The 14,119-nt window shown below is 37.9% G+C and overlaps 1 protein-coding gene across 1 annotated transcript in view; it reads right to left on the bottom strand.

Moving 5' to 3' along the window:
* The window catches only part of CEP126 (centrosomal protein 126), a 165,665-nt gene that overhangs the window by 63,068 nt on the left and 88,478 nt on the right, over positions 1-14,119 (bottom strand). The window contains exons 9-11 of the mRNA XM_027087788.1: positions 12,864-13,073; positions 12,692-12,732; positions 9,897-10,099 (exon numbers count right to left, since the gene is read on the bottom strand). Of these exons, the coding sequence (XP_026943589.1) occupies positions 9,897-10,099; positions 12,692-12,732; positions 12,864-13,073 (454 nt within the window). The remainder of the gene's footprint in view (positions 1-9,896; positions 10,100-12,691; positions 12,733-12,863; positions 13,074-14,119) is intronic.

Here is a 14,119-nt window from a genome sequence, read left to right as displayed (position 1 = left end):
CCCCTGCATCGGCAGGCGGACTCTCAACCACTGCGCCACCAGGGAAGCCCTAAAGTACTTTTAGATGGATGGATTTTTACAAATGGTTTCTTGTACATCTGAAATAATTATACCATGATATACAAATAATTTAGTTATGTATATTGAAAGAGAAGAATGACTAAAGAATCAAATATTAAATTCTGATATGTCAAAATATTCAAAATCGAGTAAGAGACTTATTTTCCTGTTGTCCCCAGAAACAGTCTTTATACTTATATTAGGTGAGGAAATAGAGTTAATTTGATTAAAAACAATTACATAAAATTTAGTTGCTAAAAAGGCATTCCTAGTACCTTGACTATTCTAAACCAATCTTTGTTCAAATGCTAGGTTATCTTTTCTGTTAAATTTTTCTTTCTTCTTTTTAAACCAAAAGTGAATTTCATTCTTGGAGCATCTCAGGAAAAAGTAGGAGATGTTTATTTAATTAATGAGGCACGAAAAAGTTTAGTAATTTGATCAGCTCTTGCGTTTTAGGCTTTTGGCTTTTGTCCATATAATGACAAGGGTCTGGGCAAAAGAAAAAAAATCAGGTGGAATCTTTTACATGAAGCATTTAAGATATGTGGAAATATCTAATGGAAAAAAGAACCCTCCAAAAAAACTGACTTGAGGTTTTTACTCTTTATCTTCATAGTTTTACATCTTAAACTTATAGCTTTAGTTCTGTATTGCTTTGTGTTTTAGCACCCTGCCTTTTATTAATATATTATTTAAACATTTTAATTTTGAAATTAACACAGAGTATATAAAACATATATGCATATTTTAATTAATAATAATAAAGCTAACGTCTTGTGTAACCACCTAGGCTAAGACATTGGAATATTATCACCACTTCGGAGGCATCCTGGAGCTCCTTACCTCAACACTGCCCTGTGGATTGTACTCCCTTCCCTTCTCCACAGAGGTAACTCTCTAAACTGACTTTGTTTCTCTATAGGTTTAATACATATGTGTATATCCCCCAAACAACATTGTTTAGTTTTGCATGTTTCTGATTTTACATAAATAGTATTGAACTGTCTTTATTCTCCTGTGATTTTTCTTATTTTGCTCAAAATTATATGTTATTTGGATTCATCCATGATGTTATGTGTAGCCATAGTTTATTCATTTTCCTTGCTGATTAGTATTCCAGCACATGAATATACCACATTTACACATTTTTAATTTTTGGATTTTGTAACAATGATGATCTCTATATACTTATACATGTCTCCTGATACACATGTGCAGGGTTTTCACTAGGTATGCATGTAGAAGTAAAATTGCTGGATTGTAGGGTATGTTCATGTTCAACTTATTAGGTGGTGGCAAAAAATTTCCTAAAAGATTGCCTCAGTTTACATTCCCACCAGCATTATAAGAGAGCTCTAATAGCTGTACGTCTTTGCCAACCCTGAGCATTGCCAGGCTTTTAAAGTCATGTCTTGGGACTTCTTACCTAGCAGTCCAGTGGTTAAGACTCCATGCTTCCACTGCAGGAGGCCCGGGTTCGATCCCTGGTTGGAGAATTAAGATCCCACATGCCACATGGTGACGAAAAAAAAAAATAATAAAGTCATGTATTTCTGATGTGTATATAACTATATCGCATTGTTTTATTTTGCATTACTAATAATGTTGAATATCTATCAATGTTTATTGTCATTTTCATTTCCTTTGTTGTGAAGTTCCTGTTCAAGTCTTCCCCCCGCCCCTCAATTTTTCTGCTAAGTTGCCTTTTCCCTTATTGATTTGTAGTTTTTTTTTTTTAACATCTTTATTGGAGTATAATTGCTTTACAATGGTGTATTAGTTTCTGCTTTATAACAAAGTGAATCAGTTATACATGTACATATGTTCCCATGTCTCTTCCCTCTTGCATCTACCTCCCTCCCACCCTCCCTATCCCACCCCTCTAGATGGTCACAAAGTACCAAGCTGATCCCTGTGCTATGCAGCTGCTTCCCACTAGCTATTTTATGTTTGGTAGTGTATATATGTCCATGCCACTCTCTCACCTTGTCCCAGCTTACCCTTTCCCCTCCCCATATCCTCAAGTCCATTCTCTAGTAGGACTGTGTCTTTATTCCCGTCTTACCAGAAGGTTCTTCATGACATTTTTTCCCCTTAAATTACATATATATGTGTTAGCATACAGTATTTGTTTTTCTTTCTCACTTACTTCACTCTGTATGACAGACTCTAGGTCCATCCACCTCACTACAAATAACTCAATTTCGTTTCTCTTTATGGCTGAGTAATATTCCATTGTATATATGTGCCACATCTTCTTTATCCATTCATCCGATGATGGACACTTAGGTTGCTTCCATCTCCTGGCTCTTGTAAATAGAGCTGCAATGAACATTTTGGTACATGACACTTTCTGAATTATGGTTTCCTCAGGGTATACGCCCAGTAGTGGGATTACTGGGTCATATGGTAGTTCTATTTGTAGTTTTTTAAGGAACCTCCATACTGTTCTCCATAGTGGCTGTATCAAGTTACATTCCCACCAGCAGTGCAAGAGTGTTCCCTTTTCTCCACACACTCTCCAGCTTTTATTTTTTCTAGATTTTTTGATATTGGCCATTCTGACCAGTGTGAGATGATATCTCATTGTAGTTTTGATTTGCATTTCTGTAATGATTAATGATGTTGAGCATTCTTTCATGTGTTTGTTGGCAGTCTGTATATCTTCTTTGGAGAAATGTCTATTTAGATATTCTGCCCATTTTTGGATTGGGTTGTTTATTGTTTTGTTATTGAGCTGCATGTGCTGCTTGTAAATTTTGGAGATTAATCCTTTGTCCGTTGCTTCCTTTGCAAATATTTTCTCCCATTCTGAGGGCTGGCTTTTGGTGTTATGGTTTCCTTTGCTGTGCAAAAGCTTTGAAGTTTCATTAGGTCCCATTTGTTTATTTTTGTTTTTATTTCCATTTCTCTAGGAGGTGGATCAAAAAGGATCTTGCTGTGATTTATGTCATAGAGTGTTCTATGTTTTCCTCTAAGAGTTTGACAGTGTCTGGCCTTACATTAGGTCTTTAACCCATTTTGATTTCATTTTTGTGTATGGTGTTAGGGAGTGTTCAAATCTCATACTTTTACATGTACCTGCCCATTTATCCCAGCACCTCTTATTGAAGAGGCTGTCTTTTCTCCACTGTATATTCTTGTCTCCTTTATCAAAGATAAGGGGACCATAAGTGTGTGGGTTTATCTCTGGACTTTCTGTCTTGTTCCATTGATCTATATTTCTGTTTTTGTGCCAGTACCATACTGCCTTGATTACTGTAGCTTTGTAGTATAGTCTGAAGTCAGGGAGCCTGATTCCTCCAGCTCCATTTTTCGTTCTGAAGATTGCTTTGGCTATTCGAGGTCTTTTGTGTTTCCATACAAATTGTGAATTTTTTTGTTCTAGTTCTATGAAAAATGCCAGTGGTAGTTTGATAGGGATTGCATTGAATCTGTAGATTGCTTTGGGTAGTAGATTCATTTTCACAATGTTGATTCTTCCAATCCAAGAACATGGTATATCTCTCCATCTATTTGTATCATCTTAATTTCTTTCATCAGTGTCTTATAATTTTCTGCATACACATCTTCTGTCTCCTTAGGTAGGTTTATTCCTAGATATTTAATTCTTTTTGTTGCAATGGTAAATGGGAGTGTTTTCTTGATTTCACCTTCAGATTTTTCATCATTATTGTATAGGAATGCCAGAGATTTCTGTGCATTAATTTTGTATCTTGCTACTTTACCAAATTTTTTGATTAGCTCTAGTAGTTTTTTGGTAGCATCTTTGGGATTCTCTATGTATAGTATCTTCTTATCTGCAAACAGTGACAGCTTTACTTCTTTTCCAATTTGGATTCTTTTAATTTCTTTTTCTTCTCTGATTGCTGTGGCTAAAACTTCCAAAACTACGTTGAGTAAGAGTGGTGAGAGTGGGCAACGTTGTCTTATTCCTGATTTTAGTGGAAATGCTTTCAGTTTTTCACCATTGAGGACGATGTTGGCTGTGGGTTTGTCATATATGGCCTTTATTATGTTGAGGAAATTTCCCTCTATGCCTACTTTCTGCAGGGTTTGTATCATAAATGGGTGTTGAATTTTGTCGAACGCTTTCTCTGCATCTATTGAGATGACCATATGGTTTTTCTCCTTCAATTTGTTAATATGGTGTATCACGTTGATTGATTTGCATATATTGAAGAATCCTTGCATTCCTGGAATAAACCCCAGTTGATCATAGTGTATGATCCTTTTAATGTGCTGTTGGATTCTGTTTGCTAGTATTTTGTTGAGGATTTTTGCATCTATGTTCATCGGTGATATTGGCCTGTAGTTTTCTTTCTTTGTGACATCCTTGTCTGATTTTGGTATCAGGGTGATGGTGGTCTCATAGAATGTGTTTGGGAGTGTTCCTCCCTCTGCTATATTTTGGAAGAGTTAGAAAAAGATAGTGTTAGCTCTTCTCTGAATGTTTGAAAGAATTTGCCTGTGAAGCAATTTGGTCCCGGGCTTTTGTTTTCTGGAAGATTTTTAATCACAGTTTCAATTTCAGTGCTTGTGATTGGTCTGTTCATATTTTCTATTTCTTCCTGGTTCAGTCTTGTCAGGTTGTGCATATCTAAGAATTTGTCCATTTCTTCCCAGTTGTCCATTTTATTGGCATAGAGTTGCTTGTAATAATCTCTCATGATCTTTTGTATTTCTGCAGTGTCTGGTGTTACTTCTCCTTTTTCATTTCTAATTCTATTGATTTGAGTCTTTTCCCTTTTTTTCTTGATGAGTGTGGCTAATGGTTTATCAATTTTGTTTATCTTCTCAAAGAACCAGCTTTTATTTTTATTGATCTTTGCTATCGTTTCCTTCATTTCTTTATCATTTATTTCTGATCTGATCTTTATGATTTCTTTCCCTCTGCTAAATTTGCAGTTTTTTTGTTCTTCTTTCTCTAATTGCTTTAGGTGCAAGGTTAGGTTGTTTATTTGAGATGCTTCCTGTTTCTAAGGTAGGATTGTATTGCTATAAACTTCCCTCTTAGAACTGCTTTTGCAGCATCCCATAGGTTTTTGGTCATCGTGTCTCCATTGTCATTTGTTTCTAGGTATTTTTGGTTTTTTGTAGTACGTGGGCCTCTCACTGTTGTAGCCTCTCCCATTGCGGAGCAAAGGCTCTGGACTCACAGGCTAAGCGGCCATGGCTCACGGGCCCAGCTGCTCCGTGGCACATGGGATCTTCCCAGACCAAGGCATGAACTTGTGTCTCCTGCATCAGCAGGCAGACTCTCAACCACTGCGCCACCAGGGAAGCCCTGTTTCTAGGTATTTTTGGATTTCCTCTTTGATTTCTTCAGTGATCACTTTGTTATTAAGTAGTATATTGTTTAGCCTCTGTGTGTTTGTAATATTTACAGATCTTTTCCTGTAATTGATATCTAGTCTAATAGCGTTGTGGTCGGAAAAGGTACTTGATACAATTTCAATTTTCTTAAATTTACCAAGGCTTGATATGTGACCCAAGATATGGTCTATCCTGGAGAATGTTCCATGAGTACTTGAGAAAAATGTGTATTCTGTTGTTTTTGGATGGAATGTCCAAAAAATATCAATTAATTTCATCTTGTTTAATGTATCATTTAAAGCTTATGTTTCCTTATTTATTTTCATTTTGGTTGATCTGTCCATTGGTGAAAGTGGGGTGTTCAATTCCCCTACTATGAATGTGTTACTGTCAATTTCCCCTTTTATGGCTGTTAGTATTTGCCTTATGTATTGAGGTGCTCCTATGTTGGGCGCATAAATATTTACAATTGTTATATCTTCTTCTTGGATCGATCCCTTGATCATTATGTAGTGTCCTTCTTTGTCTCTTCTAACAGTCTTTATTTTAATGTCTATTTTGTCTGATATGAGAATTGCTACTCCAGCTTTCTTTTGATTTCCATTTGCATGGAATATTTTCTCCATCCCCTCACTTTCAGTCTGTATGTGTCCCTAGGTCTGAAGTGGGTCTCTTGTAGACAGCATATATACAGGTCCTGTTTTTGTATCCATTCAGCCAGTCTGTGTCTTTTGGTGGGAGCATTTATTCCATTTACAGTTAAGGTAATTATCAATATGTATGTTCCTATTCCCATTTTCTTAATTGTTTTGGGTTGGTTATTGTAGGTCTTTTCCTTCTCTTGTGTTTCTTGCCTAGAGAAGTTCCTTTAGCATTTGTTGTAAAGCTGGTTTGGTAGTGCTGAACTCTCTCAGCTCTTGCTTGTATTAAAGGTTTTAATTTCTCCATCAAATCTGAATGAGATCCTTGCTGGGTAGAGTAATCTTGGTTGTAGGTTTTTCTGCTTTATCACTTTAAATATGTCCTGCCATTCCCTTCTGGCTTGCAGAGTTTCTGCTGAAATATCAGCTGTTAACCTTATGGGGATTCCCTTGTGTATTATTTGTTGTTTTTCCCTTGCTACTTTTAATATGTTTTCTTTGTATTTAATTTTTGACAGTTTGATTAATATGTGTCTTGGTATGTTTCTCCTTGGATTTATCCTGTATGGGACTCTCTGTGCTTCCTGGACTTCATTAACTATTTCCTTTCCCATATTAGAGAAGTTTTCAACTCTAATCTCTTCAAATATTTTCTCAGTCTCTTTCTTTTTCTCTTCTTCTTCTGGGACCCCTATAATTTGAATATTGGTGCATTTAATGTTGTCCCAGAGGCCTCTGAGACTGTCCTCAGTTCTTTTCATTCTTTTTTCTTTATTCTGCTCTGCAGTAGTTATTTCCACTATTTTATCTTCCAGGTCACTTATCCGTTCTTCTGCCTCAGTTATTCTGCTATTGATCCCTTCTAGATTAATTTTAATTTCATTTATTGTGTTGTTCATCGTTGCTTGTTTCCTCTTTAGTTCTTCTAGTTCCTTGTTAAATGTTTCTTGCATTTTCTCTATTCTATTTCCAAGACTTTGGATCATCTTTACTATCATTATTCTGAATTCTTTTTCAGGTAGACTGCCTATTTCCTCTTCATTTGTTAGGTCTGGTGGGTTTTTATCTTGCTCCTTCATCTGCTATGTGTTTTTCTGTCTTCTCATTTTGCTTATCTTACTGTGTTTGGGGTCTCCTTTTTGCAGGCTGCAGGTTCGTAGTTCCTGTTGTTTTTGGTGTCTGTCCCCAGTGGCTAAGGTTGGTTCAGTGGGTTGTGTAGGCTTCCTGGTGGAGGGGACTAGTGCTTGTGTTCTGGTGGATGAGGCTGGATCTTGTCTTTCTGGTGGGCAGGTCCACATCTGGTGGTGTGTTCTGTGGTGTCTGTGGCCTTATTATGATTTCACACAGCCTCTCTGCTAATGGGTGGGGTTGTGTTCCTGTCTTGCTAGTTGTTTGGCATAGGGTGTCCAGCACTGTAACTTGCTGGTCTTTGAGTGAAGCTGGGTCTTGGTGTTGAGATGGAGATCTTCACCGTTTGATATTACGTAAAGCTGGGAGGTCTCTTGTGGACCGGTGTCCTGAAGTTGGCTCTCCCACCTCAGAGGCACAGCAGTGACTCCTGGCTGGAGCACGAAGAGCCTTTCATCCACACGGCTCAGAATAAAAGGGAGAAAAAGTAGAAAGAAAGAGGATAAAATAAAATAAAGATAAAATAAAAGTTATTAAAATAAAAAATAATTTAGATAAATTTTTTTTAAAAAAGTGCTTCCCTCGTGGTGCGGTGGTTGAGAGCCCGCCTGCCGATGCAGGGGACACTGGTTCGTGCCCCGGTCTGAGAAGATCCCACATGCTGCGGAGCGGCTGGGCCCGTGAGCCATGGCTGCTGAGCCTGCACGTCCGGAGCCTGTGCTCCGCAACGGGAGAGGCCACAACAGTGAGAGTGCCGCGTACCGCAAAAAAAACAAAAAACAAAACGGGTGGACAGAACCCTAGGACAAATGGTGAATGCAAAGCTATACAGATAAAATCTCACACGGAAGCATACACATACACACTCACAAAAAGAGGAAAAGGGGAAAAAATCATAAATCTTGCTCTCAAAGTCCACCTCCTCAATTTGGGTTGATTCGTTGTCTATTCAGGTGTTCCACCAATGCAGGGTACATCAAGTTGTTTGTGGAGATTTAATGTGCTGCTCTTGAGGCTGCTGGGAGTAATTTCCTTTTCTCTTCTTTGTTCGCTCAGCTCCCGGGGTTCAGCTTTGAATGTGGCCCCGCCTCTGCTTGTAGGTCGCGTTAGGGTGTCTGTTCTTCGCCCAGACAGGACAGGGTTAAAGGAGCAGCTGATTTGGTGGCTCTGGATCACTCAGGCCGGGGGGGGGGGGGGGAGGGGTACAGATGCAGGGCGAGCCTGCGGCAGGGGATGGTGTGATGTTGCACCAGCCTAAGGCGTGCCGTGCATTCTCCCCGGGGAAGTTGTCCCTGGATCACAGGACCCTGGCAGTGGCGGGCTGCACAGGCTCCCCGGAAGGGAGGTGTGGATAGTGACCTGTGCTCGCACACAGGCTTCTTGTTGGCTGCAGCAGCAGCCTTAGCATCCAATGCCCTTCTCTGGGGTCCACACTGTTAGCCGCAGCTCACGCCCATCTCTGGAGCTCCTTTAAGCAGTGCTCTTAATCCTCATGCACCAGGAAACAAAGGGGGAAGAAAATGTCTCTTGCCTCTTCAGCCGGTCCAGACTTTTTCCCGAACACCCTCCCTGCTAGCGGTGGTGCACTAACCCCTTCAGGCTGTGTTCACGCAGCCAACCCCAGTCCTCTCCCTGCACTCAGACTGAAGCCCAAGCCTCATCAACTCCCAGCCCCCTCCTACCCCAGCGGATGAGCAGACAATCCTCTGGGGCTGAGTGCTGGTTGGCACCGATCCTCTGTGCGGGAATCTCTCCGCTTTGTCCTCTGCACTCCTGTTGCTGCGCTCTCCTCCACGGCTCTGAAGCCTCCCCCCTCCGCCACCCCCAGTCTCTGCCCGCAAAGGGGCTTCCCAGTATGCGGAAACCTTTCCTCCTTCACAGCTCCCTCCCACTTGTGCAGGTCCCGTCCGTATTCTTTTGTCTCTGTTTATTCTTTTTTCTTTTGCCCTACCTAGGTACATGGGGAGTTTCTTGCCTTTTGGGAGGTCTGAGGTCTTCTGCCAACATTCAGTGGGTGTTCTGTAGGAGTTGTTCCACGTGTAGATGTATTTCTGATGTATCTGTGGGGAGGAAGCTGATCTCCGCGTCTTACTCTTCCGCCATCTTCCCCCTCTTCCCCTGTAGGAGTTCTTTATATATTTTGGACAAGGGTCTTTTTCCTATGTATTATAGATATATTCTCTTATTTTGTGGCCTGTTTTCTCATTATTTTAATGATGTTTTGATATGAAGAAAAGTTTGTAATTTTAATATAGTTAAATTTATTATTTTTCTCCTCTACGGATTTTGATCCTTGTACTCTACTTAAGAAATCCTACCTTACCCTGAGGCTAGAAAATACTTTCTTATAGTATCTCCTAAAAGCTTTATATATTTTCTTTCATATTTAATCTTTAATCACCTTGTAACTGACTTTTATGTATGTTATTTGGTAGGGGTTCAATTTAATTTCTTTCTATCTGGTATCCAATTGTTACAATATGAAGTCTCAAAATGACCCCAAAAGTTCTTCATAGTTACCTGGGACCCACAAACATGTTCTCACCTCATGTCAGAGGGGCTTTACCTATACCCAATCAGTAGCTCCTTCTCCCAGCAAAAAAGGCTGCAATTTCTCACTTTGGGATCCCAATCACATATTTGTGAGACTGATTTATATTGTCCCACAGCTCTTAGATCCTCAGTTCTTGTATTTTCCCTCAATCTTTTTTTTTCTCTTGGTGTTTCAGTTTGGAAATTTTCTCTCACCTGTTCTCAAATTCATTGATTCTTTCCTCATCTCTGTTGAATCTGACAAGCCCATAGAATACATTATTCATTTCTGTTACAGTGTTCTTATTTTTCATATTTCTATTTGAGTCTTTTGTATGGGTTCCATCTCTCTGCTGAAATTCTGTATCTGTCCATTTTTGTAGACTCTTTCCCATGTTGTCCACGTTTTCCACTATAACCTTTTAACATATTAGTCATAGTTATTTAAAATTACCTATCTGATAGTTCCAACATCTGGGTCATCTCTGTGTCTCAATCTGTTAATTGCTTTGTCCCTTGACAGAGATTTTTTCCTTGCTTCTTTGTGTCTTGTAAGTTTTGATTGAATGTTGGACTTCTTGTTTAGAATAGTGGATACTGAGGTAAATAGTGTTTGTGCCTGGAAATGGGCATGTCTTTTCTGTTAGGCAATTGATGTGTGTATGTATGTGTACGTGTGTGTGTATATGTGTTTCTGTGTGTGTGTGTCTGTGTGTAGTTAATCAACTTAGGAATTGAGCTAGGTTTGGGTTTTATTGTTGCTATGGTGACCTTCAGTACACCAATGGTTTCAAAATCCTCTGGTGTTATTTTGTGCTTCTGCAGGAGTCATGGAGGTTTTTTTCCTTCAATTTTCCTGCTCTACTTTCAGCTTTTGGCCTTCCTGTGTGTCTGCACAATATCACTAGATTCTCTCTATGCCCTTACCTTTCTCCAGCTGATTTCTATGGCTTGTGTTTTGGTACTTGCTGGCCTTGTGGTCGGGGAGTAGGGAGATTTTTCTGTTGTCCTGGTCGAGGCTGTCTTAGGCATGTCCTCTATTCCTTCTTAGTCATCCTGCTCCTCCTTCCCATGGCAGTCAACTTTGCCTTGTATCTTTGGCAGGTTTTGCACAAGACAATTTTGCGTCCCTCCTCCTATAGCAGGATACCTCTAATAATCTGGGCCCATGCCTCTTTCTTGCCCCTTCTCCAGAAGTAGAAGCTTACTTCTTTTACCTTTCCCCTATCCGGAGTAAGTCTTCATTTGTGCCCTGGGGGCAATCAACGAAGTTTGCTGCCTCTGTCCCAGTACTTTATGACCTTTATTCTGTAGGAGAGAAGGTTCGGCATGGGGCTTCATACCATTCCTACAGTGGTGGCTGTTCCCCTTTTCCAAGCCTGCACCACTGAGAGAGGATTTCTCTGGATTCTTGTTCTGCCCCCTCTTTTTCTCATGAACACACAGTGTGGGTTCATAAAGAAGAATCTGTGAGTGGTGTGAACAAGAAGAGTGTCTAGGCTCCTGGGGATTTTATGTTCTCACAATAGTTCACATTTATCCTTGAGCAATTTGCTAAAAATATATGTATAATTCCTAATATCAACTTGTATGGAGCCTGGCATTTTTTTTTCTCCCTTATTCAGCCACAGTTGAGCCAATTGTCATGTCATGTCTCTCCTTGGAAGTTCCTGTCTTTCCTTGGATGTCAGCCTACTTGGTTGTGCTGGAACCTCAGCTCTCTAATGGGTTTAAGAAAATCTATACTTGTGTTGTTTATCTGCTTTTTCTTATTCTTAGTGTGCGATTGCTATATTCCAATTTTCTACATTTTAGGCAGAAGTGGAATATACACACACACAGTAAATACACATTTATATATATGCATTATATATGAATACTGTATATATGAAAATACACATATATTTTTACATTTATTATATACATTTGTATACACCATCTTATAGTATAGTATTTGTATTTGTCCTTTTGTCCTATCTCTTCTATGATTATTTTTATCTCCTTTCTTGTGTTAACTTGGTTTGATTTGATTTTTTTCTTTTGCATGTCACTTTCTTTCTCTAAGAGTCTGGAATTTGTATACTCTATTTCTGACTCTTTAGTTGTGACCTTAGTAATTACCATAGACATGCTTCATTTATCAACATCTAAAGTTAACCTGTATCTTTACTCAATTCCTTAATAATACAAGAATCCTAGCACACTTTAACACCATTTATGTTCTCCAACTTATGTATTATTTTTGATAGGTATTTAAATTCTGTTTTCTCTTTGAACCACATACAACTTTTAAATTACATTTATTGTTTTATACAATGTTCAAATTTACCCTCTCAGACTGTCCATCTGAGATTATTTTTGGTTTGCTGAAGTACATTCTTTAGAATTTCCTTTAGTAAGAGACTGCTGTTGACAAAACCTCTTAAAGAGTTACATCCTACACAGACATACATGCAGAGAGGTGAAAAAAGCTTGCATGTCGTCTCCCCTCATCTGCTTAATACTGAAACTTAAGTTATGTAAGCTTTCTTTTTTTTCTTTTTACCCCTCTCTCTGTTTCTCTGGCAGTGTAAGTCTGTATAAGATGTAGCTCTTTGGGAGGCCCAACTTTAGGGTGGGAGGATCTTCTACGAGGCTACTCATCTTAAGTAGGCCATGGCTTTTGTCTTCTGTTCCCATTTTTCTGTGAGGCCATGAAAAGCAAAGCTCAATTTCACTCTATGGGTTAAATGTTCTCAAGAGAAAAGCTAGCAGCAGCACTCTCCTTATCATTCTAGGTTCTTATTTATATTTACTTCCTGGTCTTAAGAATTTCTTATATTCTTACCAGCTCATTGCTATATTTAAGATTTTTAAAGTACTTAATCCTGAATTTATGGTTGTTTTTGATGGATGGTCAGTACAGATAGCCTGTCGCACTGCTGAAATGAAGTCTATTCAAACATTCCCAAAAGACTGTTAAGCCTGCCAATGAAATTGGCATCAGCATAAATGAAATGAGTACAATATACCCGAAATAGTATGGTATATTCAAATAAATTTTTGTTATATACTTGATTCAAGTAGGTGATAATCTGGATACATTTTGTATTTTTATTTTCAATTTTTAAATTAAATTTTAAATTAAAACTGTTTAAGTATAAAATTCAACATTTCTTACAAAAGGTGTTCTTCCATACTTACAGTGTAACCTTGCATTGAGATGATTAAGGGACTGTAGGATCTTTTGTTCTTCAGCTGATAGTGCACAGATGTTAAATTGCTGGGTTTTATTTAAAGTCAGATTTGATTTCTGTAGCTGCTTGCTATTCATGACAGTTAGAATTTCATCCTCAGGCACTGAAGCTTTCACTAGGTTTTCAGCCATCAAAAATTCAGAAGTACTGCCTGAAACTATAGAAACTTTACATTAACTATTCTTTGATCCCTTTTTGTCTTTGGGATTAGCCCTTATACATACTTAACTGATATATGTCTGTATGTATTCATTTCACAAACAGAAACCTAGTAAATCTTTTGTTACTTTGCATTTTATTTACCAGGATCTTCTATAGCTACCATTTCCCCATCTCTAATTTAAAAAAAATACTCAAAATGATGGCAGTGAGGTAATAATTTCTAGAGTGTTACCTGAACTAAGGAAAAAAAAATACATTACGTATATTATTTCTGTTTTGCTTTTGTTATTCATTGGTAGTTCAAGGAGAAGGTGAAGTAGATTGTCTTTATAATAGCAATTATGATGAGTTATAAATAAAAGTAAGAGAAAAGGAACTTATGGAAATTTTAGAAAATTAGATGATCAGCTGAACAGAATTGAAAGCCTAGAAACTGACCAAATTCAATAAAAGAATATATGATCAAAGAAGTATCAAAGACTTGAGAGAAGGGAAAGATGACTCAATAAATTAGTTTGTTGTTTATAAAATAATCAATTTGGAGTATCACTTCACATCATCTATTTAAACAAATTCCAAAGACATTAAAGAATTAAATTTAATGAATCAAACCATTAAAATAATCTAGAGGAAAAGAAACATTTCTAATTTTCTGCATTGGGAAATTTCTTTGAGTAATGGACAAATCACTAAGAAAAGACTAAAAACATGTTTATTTAAGGTCAGACTTCCCTAATAGATTTTAAATTCTGAAGGCCAAGAATTTTGTACGTTTTGTTAATTATTGAATATCCAAAATATTTAGTTGCAGGCAGGAGATTGGCTCTCAATAATTATTTATTGAATGAAAAAATGTAAAGTAAGACTTCTATATGTAAAAATAAAACATTAAGTGGAATAAAATGCACATAGTAAAGTGGTAAAAACATTTGTAACTAACATAAGGATCAGAATCCTTGATATTTAGAGTTCTCAGAAATGATTAAGAAAATACTAAAACTCCAGTATTTACAGGGAAAAATAATATGAAGAAATATTTCA

The sequence above is a fragment of the Aethalodelphis obliquidens genome, unplaced genomic scaffold (assembly GCF_003676395.1).
Source record: "Aethalodelphis obliquidens isolate GAN/ISIS:26980383/991018 unplaced genomic scaffold, ASM367639v1 scaffold60, whole genome shotgun sequence".
In the NCBI taxonomy this organism is placed as follows: domain Eukaryota; kingdom Metazoa; phylum Chordata; class Mammalia; order Artiodactyla; family Delphinidae; genus Aethalodelphis; species Aethalodelphis obliquidens.
Note: the sequence above shows the minus strand (reverse complement) of the source record. Positions and strands in the feature narration are given on the sequence as shown.